Below are 15,838 nucleotides of genomic sequence, written 5' to 3' on the forward strand. Positions count from 1 at the left end.
GAACAGAAGAATTTATTTATTATCAAATTAAGTTAAAACTTCTTCTTCTTGTAATAAAAGTTGTTGACACCTGAGTAAAAAATATGTACATAGGTGCAAAGACTTACTTGTACTTATACTTGGACCAGGACACAAGCTATGTAGCTCTCCCTGGCGATAGGATCTGGCAGATACAGGCACAAAGAGGGAAAACAAGAATTTTTTATTGGAAATTTTTGTTTTCTTTTTTTTTGGGAGAGGGGGATGCTTCTACCAGAACCTTTAATTAGTTGAACTTCTTGAAAAATTCGTATTATAATACGGTAAACACAAGTATTAAAAATTTGTTAGCAAAGTCCAAACAGAAATATGTTTGAAAGAAGTTTTATGCAGTAAAAATAGAATCTGCTAACTCTTTTACCACTAGTGACTATATAGTGTTATTTATGTGGATGACTCTTTTGTTTCCAAGTTCATGGTACACCTATTATAAAACTTTTGATATTAGAAACTTTCTAGGAGAAAGAAGTAGGTTTTTTCTAAAAATATTTTTGTAAAATGCTTTTATAAATGTTTATATTCACTTAAGGGTCCGCTTGAAAGTATTAAAACCTTTAATCCAAATTTAAAGAGTTTTTAAAAGCTTTTTCGGGTACAACTTTCTTATTTCTTTCATTTAGATTCCATGAACGTGTCAAATTACATTTGAAATTTATCAGCTGTTAGCAACCAGGGAATATTTGTCCCTGTTAAGAAAGGGAATATGTGTCCCTGTTGGCTACAGCATGTGAAAAAGTTTCATGGATTAGTAAATTTTTTATCGTAACCTTTTTTTATTACAGGTATGTTTTGTTTGATTTTTAGCTTGTAAATGTTGAATTTCCACTCTTGAATCCCATATTTGAATATTTAAATGCTTAAGACTTTTGATGGTTGCATGTTCCACGCTCATGTCCCTAGTATTTGCCGTTTGAACTTCTCCAGCAGTTACTTCCAAAAAGGTGTGCCAATTAACAAGAATATAGGGGGGGGGCAAGGATTCTTCAGGATTTAGGAAGGGGGCTTTTTTGGTGAAAATATTAATCAATCAACAGATTCACAATAAAAAGAACTTCAACATAGTCTCTCCTGTAAGGCTCTATGGCCAGGAAAAAAACAGGGGAGATACCAAAAAAAGTATTTATAGAATCTAGGGAGGGGACATTTTTTTCAATTTTTTCAATGAAAATCCTAAAAAAGGTACTTTACAAAAATTATGTGGGATGTTAACCCTTCCCCTCCTTTATTGCTGCTCCTGACTCCCATTGCTCCCTGAAGACGGCGTGCGTATCAACTATATGTCACAGTAGTACCGTTCCACATAAGATATATATATATATATATATATATATATATATATATATATATATATATATATATATATATATATATATATATAAACTTTAATATAAATACTTTCTATATATAAACCAGCTTCCGCTGGTTTAACATCATGTGTAAGAGATAAAACTTTTGGATGTAGCTCTTCTGCATTCATCTCCATTAAACGATTTTTATTTTTAGCTTCATAAGATCCACAATATTGCTGAAGGGAAAAAGAACGACCTCAGGTTCACTGACTTGGATAAGCAAATGAAAATGTTGGACAGGAAATTGAAAGGGGAATCAGTTCTCGCTGCGGAGAACAGAGTCTTTTCTGCTCGGCAAAAATTCTCGCAGCCGGAAGATAAGGCAATGGACACAGAGCTAAACAGGAACTTCCCCGGGAAAACTGAAAAGGTGACACAATGCTACTAGAATCTAAACTTCATAGAACCTTTAAGACGATATTTTCCTTATTGCAAAACTCGAAGTGGAGTCCACTCCACTGTCAGTGATTATGATTCTTTATCCAAAAATAAGGAGATTTGACCCCCCACCCCTCCTCCTCTAGATGATATCTTAATATTTTTCATCCAGTATTTTTTGTCTCTGGAATATTTTCTCACGATTTATTATAAACTGTTTCAGTCTCTTGACATAATGTATGTTCTTTTCAAACCTTATAACTTGGAGAAGAATTGTAATATTGTAAAAATGTTTTTTAACACTCATTAGTCGCCTTTTAAGGGTAATCTGAAGAGTTCTGGGTAGTTCTTGATGGTTGAATGGTAATTTATTGCAAACCCTTTGCTGAAAACCGACTGAGCTTAGCTAATTGTGCTTTTTTAATACGGAATCGCTATCATAGGAATGAGCGGTTTTCCTTAATCAATTGAGCCCAATAAGCAAGCGGTTTCATTCTTGCTGCATGGCATGTAGGGCAAGAATAAATTGTATATATTTATATAAGCTAATAACTGTATATATTTACAATTCCAATTAATACCTAATTGTATGTATATATATATATGTAGAGTAGAGTAGAATATTTGTATTTATAACACATACATAAATAAATGTCACAAAACAGGGCACATGCCTGGTGGCGAATTAGTTGGAAAAATGCAGGAGAAATTTACAGGTAAATTACTATATTGATAATCGTGACAAAAACTAGAGATAGAAATTAAATGAAGTTGGTCCAAAGAAAAAATTCCTGAAGTCCCATATAGGTGTCTAACTGAAGATCTGCAACCAACATTGAAAAAAATCCTCATTGCTTTATTCTGAAGTATTTGGAGATATTTGAAAACAGACGAAAAGGTAGATGCCCAAACCGAAATGTAATAGAGAAAATATGGGTGGACGAAAGAATAATAAATAGATTTTAGAATAGTTTTAGGAATAAATGACGAAGACGAGTTAGCATGCCAATATTTCGGGTAGTTTTTAACGATAGTGTTTTTTACATATTTATGAAACGACAAATTTTCATCTAAAATAATCCCAAGATATTTAAACTGATCTACCCGTTTTAATTCAAGACCATTCAAGAAAAGAGAGAAGCAATCTGACACTACTGATCCAGTTTACGAAAATAACATATATTGGCATTTTTTTTTTTTTTTTAATTAAGAGCTAGTAAATTCCTTGAATACCAATCAGATACAGTTAGTGACGTACATTCGATTTTCTGGAAAAAAACTGATAGGTCCCGGTGAGAAACAAAAATTACTACATCATCAGCAAACATTATAATTTTACAAAGAGGCAAAACTTCTGGCAAGTCATTTATAAAAAGAAGAAATAGAACAGGACCAAGGACAGAGTCCTGATTCACTCTGTAATTAATCGGAAAAGTTTCAGAACGGAGATAACAAGATTTATCAACACAATCTAGTCGTCTCCCAGAAAGGTAAGATGCAAAAAAATTAACAGCTTGTTCTGAAAACCCATAAGACTTGAGTTTAAAAAGAAGCAGCGAATGATTTACGGTGTCAAACGCCTTGGTGACATCAAGAAAAACCGCCAACGCGTGTTGACCATCATCTAGTGAATCATTAATATTTAGTAAAAGCTTATGAATTGCTAGTTCAGTTGACTTTCCTTTTATAAAACCATATTGAGACATGTGTAAAATCTTCCTATCAAATAAATATTTTTGTAATCGACTATTTGCAAGTTTTTCCAAAATTTTACAGAAAATCGAGAACGCATATCAGAGCCTTGTTGAAGATTTATGTGACTTGTATAGTGACACGTTCCCCAGGTTAACGAGACAATTTTTAAGTATTTATACTGATCCTTTTTTTTTTCTTTGTGTAATCACATTTGCCATATCTGTTCAGTTGGTAAACTAAAAGGTAATCTAGCCTGATGTATAGGGTTAATTCTACCATCTCTTCTGATATCAAGTTAATAACAGTTGCTGTATTAGGAGCGACACTCCTTCCTCGTTTAAAAAGCAAAGTAACTAGCATATTCGGCTGTCAGAGATACTCTTACCCGGTTATTCGATCGTATTGACTCTTTATTATCATAATGTTAAGTATAATTCGCATTTTTCAACAAGTTGTTTCCATTCCGTTCTAAGTCGACTCTTCGGGCTTTAAAATCGACTTGCAAAGTGTACTATTACACTCTGGAAGTCTATCTTTCCAAATATCTATCTTTTTAACTTTTTTTTTTATATTTTTTTTTTTAACTTGTAACTTTTTTTTGTTTACGTGTCCGTGCACAAACTTGCTTCAGGGATAGAAATTGTTGCTGTTTTGTTTAACTTAATGGAATAAATATGTGGATTGATTGCTGTTGTTAATTACTGACGAAATATTTGAACTCGATTTGGTAAAAAGTTGTCCGGGAACCAGACTTGTGATTTAGCTAAAATGTGGCTGTTGGAACCTCAAAAGCTTTTATCCGCCCAAGCTTCTTCCAGGCTGTTGTAAAATATCATTCATTTTAGATTTGGGCCTCTATCCCAATTCACTATTTATTTCAATGTTCTCCGTCCCGCAGAATAAATAAAGCTCTTTTTCAGACAAAAGGAGGTGTGCCTCCTGCTCCAACCACAAGGCCGGCAGACAGCTGTTATATTTGCAAAAAAGCAGTCTACCTTGCTGAAAGAGTGTGTACAGAAGGGAAAATTTTGCATAAAAATTGTCTGCGTTGTCATTACTGCAATGTTGGACTAAGAATTGGTGAGTCTGAAAAAAGCAAAAAATATTATTTTGGTTGTCACTATTATTATTTTTATTATACGTAACATAAATAATGGATTGCAAAAAATTAGTTTTGTTTTAACCTTACGTTTGCTATGTTCTAAAAAGTAATAACAAATATAGGAAATATATAATAATAAATTAATAAAAGAGAAGAATTTGATTTTGTGTTGAAATACTAATGATGTAGTTCTTACACGAAGTCTTGCTTATCCCGTTTCTTTCTTCTATTGACCACTAGAATATTTTTTTTAATGTTTTTTAGAACAGGAATGAGATGAATTAATGCTATTTGAAACTAAAAAAAAAACGCGAAAATTGTCTTTAATCTATTATCCTTAAACTTGCGATGTCTTATTTGTGCTTTTCTGGATACAGTGTGTTTTTATTGGTCTTAACATTTACATAAAAAGAAAGAAAGAAAATAATAATAACCAAGATTACTGAAAAAATCTAATGAAAGTAGACTGACTGTTTATTTTAAAATGGGGTCCATTCCTGGAAGTCTCAGCAATTTTGGATTTATTAACGTAATAAAGAAAGAACTTTTGAAATATAATTTGCTTTCAGCAAAGCACAAATGACGCTCTGGCCTTTAGAAGGCCTATGGGGTGTTATCCCTAGTCCGTTTACTAATTCCTGCTCGTTAAAAGTTGGACTTGATTGTCCAGTGTAGTGTCTTTTCGTTTTGGGTCTCGTTTATTCATTGATTTCTGTTCATTTTTAAGCTTTAATCATTATATTCCTTATTTCCGCTCGTCTTTGGTTTAATGCAGCTCTATATTTTTCCTTGAAAAACTTCTTTTATGGAAAAAGTTTCTGTTAGTCAATTTCTGTTTGTTTTTAATTGACGTTTTCTACTGGCTGATAAACGGATTATTTGTAAAAAAAAAAAAAAAAAAAAAAATTGGTTTTTCTGCGTAAGAATTAAGATTTTGGTTTACTATTTATATTTTGGACAAATTTTTTTCAACAAATAAGTTTTACTATGGAACCTTTAGTGAGTAAGGGACGAGTAAGGGGAATATTATTTGGATTGAAAATCTGTATGATTTTTGGTCATCTGTAGGGTTTATGCTATACCAACTCCTGTGATGTTACTACTACTACACTAAAAACTCAGTGCAGTACAAGTCGTCTGAGGCCATCTCAGCTACGCACACTCTTCCTTCATACCAATCTATTCAAAGTCTTTATGCCCTCCGAAGAAGTTCCAATTTCCTTTAAATAATCATCACAAGCCTTTCCCACGACATTCGGGGACGACCTGTTTTTTATTTGGCCAAAACGGACGATCTTTGGCGGTCTGTCATCCTTCATCCGCAGAGCGTATCCTCCTAGCCAGTTCACTCTTTCTCTCATTATAGCCATAGAAAGCGGGATAGGACCACATTTTTCGTACTGTTTCAAGCACGGTCAGTGAAGGGAGTGCCCAGAAGAATCCGTAGACAATTACTCTAGAAAACATCAAACAAATCCTCCTCCGTCTTCCGGAGTACCCACATCTCAGAACCATGCTTGACCACTGTCATCATTGTAGCTTCTTATATTCGAATCTTGATTCGCAGACTGATTTTGCTATTTTTCCAAACTTTTTTGAACTGTAAAAGAAACACTGGGGTAAGGTAATTAAAGCTATCCACTTGGTCCATCTTCTCGTTAAGGTAGATGCAAAAAAACTAAATAATTAGTTTCGCAACTAAATAATTATTTTCGTATTCATTTTATTTTATTTTATCAAGTCGCTTCAGTGTTCTCATCGAATCAACTTTATTTAGCTTCTGTAGTGTTCAATCACAGTTTTTTATTTCTTGGTTTTAGATTTTATTTAATTTTAGGTTAGTTTAGATTTTATGTTTGTTTCGCCTTTATGTTTGTTTCATAGCGTTGAAGACGTCTTGTTTAATGCGGGTGAAATACCCACGTCGTGTTATTTTGTATTTTAAATCCACTGGCCGTAGTCCTGTTTGTTTTCTTCATCTTGAGATTTCTATTTCTCTTTGTTTTTTATTCTCTCTCAATTTATTAACATGCCAATACAATATCTTACTATTATGTGGTCTGACTACAACCTTCCAGATCAACAGGAATTTTATCCATGGCCTCCGTTTCACACCTCCTTAATTCATATTTTAATGCTTTATCTACTTTCCTTACATTCCTCATTTTTATATAATCTATTTCCTCCTCTCTGCTAAATTAAAAGCATTCTCTATAATATTCATAGCTGTGTTTTTAACTTTCCTCCCTAAGCCACCATCTGCTACTGCGCAAACTATTTTCCAAAAATTATCCAATCCATCTTCTACATTGTCAAGTTTTAGACTGTATAGTTTAAATTCAACTGTCACTGGAAAGTTTCTCTTAAATTCTCATTCTGGAATCTACCAACGTATCATCTAACAAAAATATTACATTTCTACCTGGGACCCTGTCTATATGCTCCTATGGCAGTAAGTAAAATTCATCTGAGTCACTTTTATCTCCATCAGTGGGTTCAACAGGGACTTATTTTGCAACTTTTAGTCGTAGAATGAGCAGCTAGCATTCTTTTACTAATACCTTCCCAACTTAAGCAATATTTAGCAGCTTCCTTATTCATCATGAGCCCTACTCCTTGCCTATGCACCCAGTCCTTCCTTCCCGAGGAAATAAATTCTATATCACATAATTTCATATTTCTTACCCTTTGATACGAGTTTCTGAAACTCCTAATAAGTCCAGCTTGAAGTGTCTGAATTCGTCAGCCAAAATGTCGATACGATAGTTGCTCTTTAATGTTGTAACATTCCAAGTTGCAATGACCTCAAGAAAAGCGATGAGTCTCAAATAAGTGCAGGACAGGGACTAATACATTTTCTTAAGTCTACATTAAACTCTTAAGCTAGCTTAGAACTGGACAGCAAGAAGTCCCTGGGACGCCCAGTATGTATGGAGGTTTTGTGCAACCCTGAGCCCATCTTGATCTCTCCATGGTTTTCCCCACCTGACGATTCTCTTCTGTCAACAAGAGTCAAAGTTCTGCACAGGCAAGTCCATCCCTAATACCTCTGAATCATAATGTATTCATGCCTAATTTATTATAATGCTATATGGAGGCATCCCTTAATAGATAACTTAGCTAGGAAGAAGCTTTTAAGCCCAAAAAAGCCCACCTAATCAAACCAAACCCAGAAGAATTATCCATCAACCAGAATCCAGTGCAAATGTTTCCTCGTTTCATGTTACCACCTTGTTACATCATGTTACAACCTTGAATGTAGACGAATATTGATTGACGACTTCATTATAAGCATCTTATTGTATTACATTTTGCTTTGGCTGTTTGTTCGTTTAAATAAAAGTACTTTCAACTCATTTATTAAAAAGAGTTTTGACTTATTGTGCAAAAAAATAATAATATGCCCTGTAAGTTTCAATTTAATTGCCTTAGCCGTTCCCGTGATATTGCACATAAGTCTGTTTGACAACCTGGATGTAGATAGTGTCTACGACATACCTCTCAATATTCCATGGCAGTTTCAACTTGATGCCCTTAGCCGTTCTTGAAGATTGTGCACGTAATTTTGACAACTTGATCACCCATTGTGTCTTATTTAGTCCAATATCCCTCTCAATTGTCCCTGGAAGTCTGAACTTAATATCCTACGCCGTTCCTGAGATATTACTCGTGCGCCTTTTGGGCAACCTGGATGCAGATAGTGAGTTTTGATCTAGTTCAGCATCCCCCTCAATATTTTCTTAAAATTTCAATTTAAAACCCTTTAGTTGTTACAGAAATTTTGCAGGTACGCCATGTTGGCAAACGGGATGTACATAATGTCTTTTGATTTAGTTGGAAATTCTTTCCTGGAAGTTTTGACTATAACCATAGCTATTCTAGAGATTCTGCAGATGCGCCCTATTGACAACTTGGATGCACATACTGTCTTTTGGTTTTGTTCAACATCCCCCTTAGCATTCTCTGAAAGTTTCAACTTAATACCTTTAGTTGGTACTGAGATATTCCAGATATCCCCTTTTGACAACCTGGATCCACAGAATGTCTTTTAGTTCAGTTACCCCCCCCCCCTAAAAAAAAAAACATTCCCTGACAGTTTCAACTGAATTCCCTTAGCCATTCTTAATTGATTGCAGACACGCCTTTTGACATTCTGGACATATTTTTGCCTTTTAATTTAGTTCAACACCTCCCCCCCCTTTAAACATCCCTTGAAAGTTTCAACTTAATACCCTTAGCTGCCCCTGAGGTATTGCACATACGCCTTTTTGACAACTTTTCCCAATGAAACCTATATGTAAACAATCGAAACTTTCAAATTTTATAGGACTTGCCCGAGGTTTAGTGGGGGTGGTTTCATACCCGGAGGAATATTAATCGGACCTTCGACTATTTTGAATAAAATGCCTATCTCAGAATTTAATGAATTTATCTCAGGTAATGGGGGAAGTTTTGGTTGTCCTCAAATCACTTTTGACTATTAGAAAGAGTACCAGAACTTTTTATTTTGGATCGAATGAACCCTCTCCGACGTTCCTACGACAACTTCCATTTAAAGTGACCCCGGAAAAAAAAAAGATAAATGGAAGTCCTTTCGCTTTTAACTTACGCAGCGCTATTGCACTGCCTGTGACTTTTATAGCAACCATAAATTCTTGGCAATAGTGTGGTTTTGTTCAATTATTTGAATGTACTTTTATTTTTGTATTTTATCATTGATGTACTGTTTGGAATTATTTTCATTTTCTTTTAGGCGGTTATAACTTCATTCGAGATTTAGAACTTGGAGGTGGGTTCTTTTATTGCTCTGCTCATGCTAATCAGCATATGCATAGAGTTCTAGCTGCACCTCCTGACTATGGTGATGGCACACCCAGTAAAGAAAGACTCTACTCAATGAATGAAGAGGTCAGTGAACAGTTTAAATCCTGCAAGCAAATAATATTAATTAGTCTTTAACTCTCTCTCTCTCTCTCCCTCTCTCTCTCTCTCTCTCTCTCTCTCTCTCTCTCTCTCTCTCTCTCTCTCTCTCTCTCTCTCTCTCTCTCTCTCTCTCTCTCTCTCTCTTTCTCTTTCTGTTTGTTTAATTCTGTCTTGGACCTCTTCCTAGTTATGTATATCTTTTACCAGACGAAAGTTTCAAAATTTCATCTACTACTGTTGCCGAGTTACAGACTACTGATTACGAAAAAAACAAAAAGAGTAGCTTAGTGCAAGATAATAAACATTTGGCCTCCTGAATGGATATTTTAAGCTGTAATACGGAGTCAATGAATGCTGTTCTTTAGATTTTCTTTTCAAATATCTTAAAATTCAAGCATTAATATATGTGATGTTATTCTTAACTGACTGTTTGTTTAAAATACTGAGTTGAAATTAGAAAATTTGTCCCTTTTTGGGACTTAGAAGTCGATGAGTACTGCATATAGCTTTAATAACTGAATAGATGCCAGATATTATAGGAATGGCATTGGAATACGCGAGCAAATAAGCAGCCAGGAGGCATCTAACAAGAATTGTAGAAACAATGGTAATCGTTCAATCAATTTAGGGAAGCAGATTCAAATAAAGCACTCGATATCTTCAGTCTATTATAAATTAATACGTCAGTGGCTCTGCCTTGTATTCACAGTGTATCATATATGTAAATTCATACATGCATACATATATATATATATATATATATATATATATATATATATATATATATATATATATATATATATATATATATATATATATATATATATATATATATATATATATATATATATATATATATATATATATATATATATATATATATATATATATATATATATATATATATATATATATATATATATATATATATATATATATATATATATATATATATATAATACCAGGGGACTGGCGTATTCCCCTGCAGAAAATTCCTCCCACGGAAATGAAATTCTGGGAGGTACTGGAAGGGGCAAATGAATTTTTACCAAATCGTGACCTATCTAGATTGTTGTTTTCACACCGGAAAATGTCAATTTTCAGAAAATATGTAATGCCGTTTCACAATTATTGCGTTTTCTTCACACATATATAGTTACTGCTCGTCTAAATATATATATATATATATATATATATATATATATATATATATATATATATATATATATATATATATATATATATATATATATATATATATATATATATATATATATATATATATATATATATATGCGTTTTAAATAAAATAGTTCTATGTTGCAGGAGCCAGAGAAGGCAGCTTATGAGGTTCTCGAAAACTCCATAATGCAATTGTCGGGAGACGAATTGTACGATGCCATAGAAGGAAGCGACAACGACAGGTAATACCCAGTGGCTTCTGTTTAACCATGCCTTTCTAATAGTTCATCCTCTTGTTTTCTCCTTTCTTTTCAAGTTTTTCGAAAAAAAAAAAAAAACCTTACTTTACTTATTTATCGTCTTCTGGATTTGAGAGAAAAAAATTAAATACAAAAAATTTAATGCATTCTAACAAAAGATTTATTATTACCTAGTATCTTCTTCTTCTCTTGAAATACAATGTAATTTGGCATTTACAGCAACGACAAAAGTGGGAACAAAGATGTACAATTTTTTAAGTATATTGTTTCTCAAAAAACGTAAAAGAACGAATTATAGATAACTCGATCTTATTAAGACACATCAGATGCCAAGTTTTGTTCTTTTCAGCAAACTACAAGTAGAAAACTCTACCTGTTTGTTCGCTATTTTTGAAACTCATTGGGTATAGTTAATACCTTTATAAGCGCAACAAATGGCTCAAAACAAATCACACCTAAAGTTCCTGTCAAAATAGTTTCCTTTTCCTCTGAAAGGAAACTTATAAATCAACCCCAAGATAGGAGGGACATTCAAAGTAAGCTCTAAGATTTGGCCTAGTATTCACTCTTTAAGATGTGCAACATAGATATCCTAAAGTAAACTTGGCTTTTGGGTATGGATCAAACCTGGAGAGAGAGAAAGGTAAGGGAAAAGGGAGACAGAAGGGGTTCCTTGTTAGAATTAATGATAAAATTTGTGGAGTGTGTGGGTATGCAAAGTCAATCTGCTTGCAATATATTGTGCCTGAATTATATTTGCCTAGTAATTTTTGTAGTGATGCTTCTTTTTTATTTAAGGTTAGTTTATGTCTTAAATAAAAAAAAAATAAAACTAGGAGATAAGCTTAGAGCCCTGCAACCGGTTAACAAGTTACTTTTTTTTTTTTTTTGTGGAAAAATTCGTTTGAAACTTCATCAGTTTTTTTTTCAAAAAATTTTCTGGTATAGGTGGGACTTAAACATCCAAATATCACTGTAAAACGAGGCTAAATTTGTTTTATTTTTGGCTAGTCTTGATGATGAGAGTGACGAAAGCGACTACCAGGATTTTTCAGACGAAGAAGAGGAGGAAACCCCCCATGACAGTGATCAATTGCTAAGGTCAGGAGAATATGATAACGTATCGTCTGGTGCAAATGATGTAAGCTTCCTATTTTTTGCGTATAAATTTTTTTTTGGAAAAGCACGGACCTAGTTTTGCGCCTCATAAGCATTGAATAAAAATGTGACGATGAATCGTCGTATTTCTAAAATACTTTCTTGTAAATTTTGTCTTAGTTTAAGTGGCGAATATGGCCCCTTTTCCCTTGTTTATCAAGCGGTGTGTGTGTTTCTTTTTATTATAGTTCTTCTTGATAGAGAAAAAAAAGTCAAGGATAAGGGACAGTTTGCAATCTAGACATCAAATGAAAACACTATGAGTGGTTATTTTACTCACTTTTTCATAGACGATTACTTCTCTTTTAGATACATTGTACTCTTTGTATAGTTGTTAATTTATCAATCGCTATTGTCCTTTTTGTATAGATTGACATATTACGAAAATTCAAGTACAAAGTAAAAGCAGTTGAAATTTTTCAGGAATCTATTCATTTATAGCTAGGGCACACCTAAAAAATCTGATCAGAGGTAAGATAAGATAAGATTTATTGCTGAAAAATGGCTATCACAAGCCCAAAAGGGCTGAATTCGCACTTTAGCGTCAACTAAAACGAAAAATGAACAACAAAAACAAACAATCAAACAACAACAGCATATTTTAAAAGGGTCAATGTCAAATACGTAAAAAATTAAAAACAAAAACTAAGTAAACTCATAAAATTAGAAGGCCAATGTCAAGTCAGCAAAAATGCCCCCCCCCCCCAAAAAAAAAAAACTCATAAAATTAACAAGGGGATAAAGTAGAATTAAAACAAAAACATAAGTTAGATGGTGACTAACAAACATAAATATAAAACCTCCAAATTCGCAAAATGGGCATTAAAATTAATAACTATGAGGTAAAGAGTGAGTGAGGGGGGGGGGGAGGCAGCGGAGATTCAGTGGTTGAAAATGTCAAATATGTAAGGGGTAAAAGTTCTTCTATATCTTTCAGTGCAAACTCTTATTGGGGCGAGAAGGGGGATTTTTGTTGACACAGAACTTAGGCGGCGGGGTCAAAGGGGTGAATATTGACCAGGGAAAAGGGGAGTTGTTCGGGGGTTACGAAGAGCATTGTAAGGAAAGCGCAATGTAATTTTTGCTCTCCTTTCCTTAAGGGTGACGAGATTAGCTCTCCTAAGAAGGGAAATATAAGGTACTTTACCCTCATTGAAGATAATTCTTAGGCACCTTTTTTGTACTGCCTCTATTCTGTCCGACAATTCAATGGAAATGCCAGGATGCCAAACAGGACAGGCGTACTCAAGGGTTTGGCGTACAAATGACAGGAAAATCCTCAAACAGTGCGATTTAGGGCATTTAAATTTTTTAAGGAGTTTAAGGAGGGAAAATGCGGCATTTGCACGTTTTAAGATGTCATTAATATGACAATCCCATTTTAAGTCGCTTGAGATGGTAACGCCCAGTAATTTCATAGTGGTAACGGACATTTCAGGGGGGATAGGACAGGAGAAAGAAGGATGAGTTTTAAGGAAATTAATAGTAAGAACAGTTGACTTTAAAGGGTTGACTTTCATATCATCAGTAAGAGCTTTGGCTGATATCGATTCCAAGATGTCCATTGGGTTGCTTTTTGAATTTTTGGAACATGTCTCTAAGACATTTAGATCATCGACAAATATCCATCTATCTGGAAAATAAACACCAAGGTTATTTTTCATTGCAAGAAATAAAATTGGACCTAAGAGGGCTCCTGGGGGCACACCATTATAGATTGGGAGGGGATCAGAATATACATTCAGGTAATTCACGACTTGCGTTCTATTAGAGAGGAAGGACGTAATTATTCCAATTAAATAAGGGTCAACTTGAAAGCTTTTCAGTATATTGTGGTTGTTTAAATCAAAAGCTTTTTGCAAGTCAACAGCGATAACATTGAGCCAGGTATAGGGTTTTTCGAGTATGTTATATATTGTGTCCATAAGGTGAACAAGATAGTGGGTAGTAGATGTAGAGCGTAGGTTTCCGAATTGTCTTTGGTCAACATTTGGGATTATTTTTACTTTCAACCACTCAGCTAAAAAGCTTTCATATGACTTCGAAAAAACCGGAGTAAGAGTAATGGGACGGACACCATCAAATTCTTGATTATTACCTATCTTTTTTACGGGAGTAATAAAACCTAATTTCCAACAATTTGGAAATTTACCAGTAGAGGTAATTTCATTAAAACGTAAGGACAAAGGTTCTGAGAGATTGTCGGCAAAGGCTTTAATTAGTACAATCTGAATGTCTAATGGACATGTACTACACTTTTTAATGTTCTTAATGTTTACCTCTACGTCCGAGGGCGAAATAACGGGAAAATTGAGAGAGCACAAATCATAAGGAGTGTCAAAAGAAAGGGAAGGGAGGTTCTGAACTATGGAAGAAAGAAACCTGTTCAGATCATTGGCTGTAACTGAAGGGTCTTCTTAGAAATGGAAATCTATATTATTTTGTGTTTTCCCACAAATTTTCTTTATTCTATTATACCATTGTTTTGGCTTTGTAGAAAATAAATCCTGGACTTTGCATTTGTAATATGAAGAAGCAGATTTACGTATTTCTTTTTTTATATGTTTACGCAGTGAGTTCGCTTCGGATGTTTTACCGCTTTTTAGTAGATTCAATTTAATTCCAATTAATTTTTTCATTTGGCTAGTAATGTATGGTTTGTCATTAGAACATGTTTTTACTTTTTTCACAGGGAAGGAATTTATGCATTTTGTGTAAATCAGATTTTGGAATTAGGAGACTTTAAAATTAATGTCATTTTTTCCTTTGAGGGCCAGCCAGTTTTTATTGGTAATCCAAGATCCAAATGTGTAAAGGCCATCATTGGAAATTGGGCGATAAGAGAACTCAGTAACAGAAAAAGTATGATTAAAGCTATTGCGAGGCCTCGTTAATAAACAAAAATGGTAACTTCCTCCTAACGGGGGCAAGGGGACAGGAGGGGCATAGAAAGCCTGCATATTGGTGCAAATCAAATCAAGGGTTGAATTTCCTTTTGTTGTTGGTATTTTTACTATTTGTTTTAAGTTTAGGGAACTACAAAGGGAATTTAACTTTAGATCATTAGCATCACCTACTAAGAAAATACCGGCGTTCGGGAATTTACATAGGACAAAGTCGGCACTACTATGCAGTTGTTGGTAGAATTGCTGTCTTTGTGCAGCGTTTTGATTTGGGGAATAATAGAAGCAACAAAACACGATTAAATTAAAGGGGCGTGGTAAAACTTTGGGTCTTACACTTACCCAAATGATTTCATCGTAATCTGAAAGGTTGGGAGTATGAATTAATGTAGGAAAGAGATAATTATTTACAAATAATAGTATTCCACTTCCCTTTTTACCTAGGGGGGGATCATGAGGACGAAGTTTTATGAATTGGGAGTAGTTATTAATTTTCAGTAAATCAGGGTTCTGTGCTTGGACCTCAGTTACGGCAATTACATCAATTTTGTGTACTTGACAGAGGGCCTCAAGCTCGATCAATTTCTTGAAAAGGCTTTCGGCGTTCGTAACAAGCTACTTTGGGAAATTTAAACAGTTACTAAAGAGGGCAATTTTTTTGTTTGTTAATTGTGGGAGGCAGTGGGGGGTGGGAGGAACGTGGTTCTGGGAGAGGAGAGGCATGTTTTTTGGGGTGAAGGCTGTGATTTGTTTCAGAAGCAGGAATAAAAGTCGTGGCTGCGCCGGATTTGAGAAAAATGGAGAAAAGTGGGAAAATTATGAGGATATTATTAAGTTCGGATTTGGGAC

At 34.1% G+C, this 15,838-nt stretch overlaps 1 protein-coding gene across 1 annotated transcript in view; it reads left to right on the top strand.

Moving 5' to 3' along the window:
- Positions 1–15,838, top strand: part of Mical (Molecule interacting with CasL) — a 119,305-nt gene that overhangs the window by 79,466 nt on the left and 24,001 nt on the right. The window contains exons 13-17 of the mRNA XM_089107393.1: positions 1,543–1,758; positions 4,382–4,541; positions 9,317–9,471; positions 10,813–10,910; positions 11,940–12,069. Of these exons, the coding sequence (XP_088963519.1) occupies positions 1,543–1,758; positions 4,382–4,541; positions 9,317–9,471; positions 10,813–10,910; positions 11,940–12,069 (759 nt within the window). The remainder of the gene's footprint in view (positions 1–1,542; positions 1,759–4,381; positions 4,542–9,316; positions 9,472–10,812; positions 10,911–11,939; positions 12,070–15,838) is intronic.

Source organism: Artemia sp. Qi Xiang Cuo, chromosome 2, assembly GCF_049724085.1.
Source record: "Artemia sp. Qi Xiang Cuo chromosome 2, ASM4972408v1, whole genome shotgun sequence".
NCBI classification, from domain to species: Eukaryota; Metazoa; Arthropoda; class Branchiopoda; order Anostraca; family Artemiidae; genus Artemia; species Artemia sp. Qi Xiang Cuo.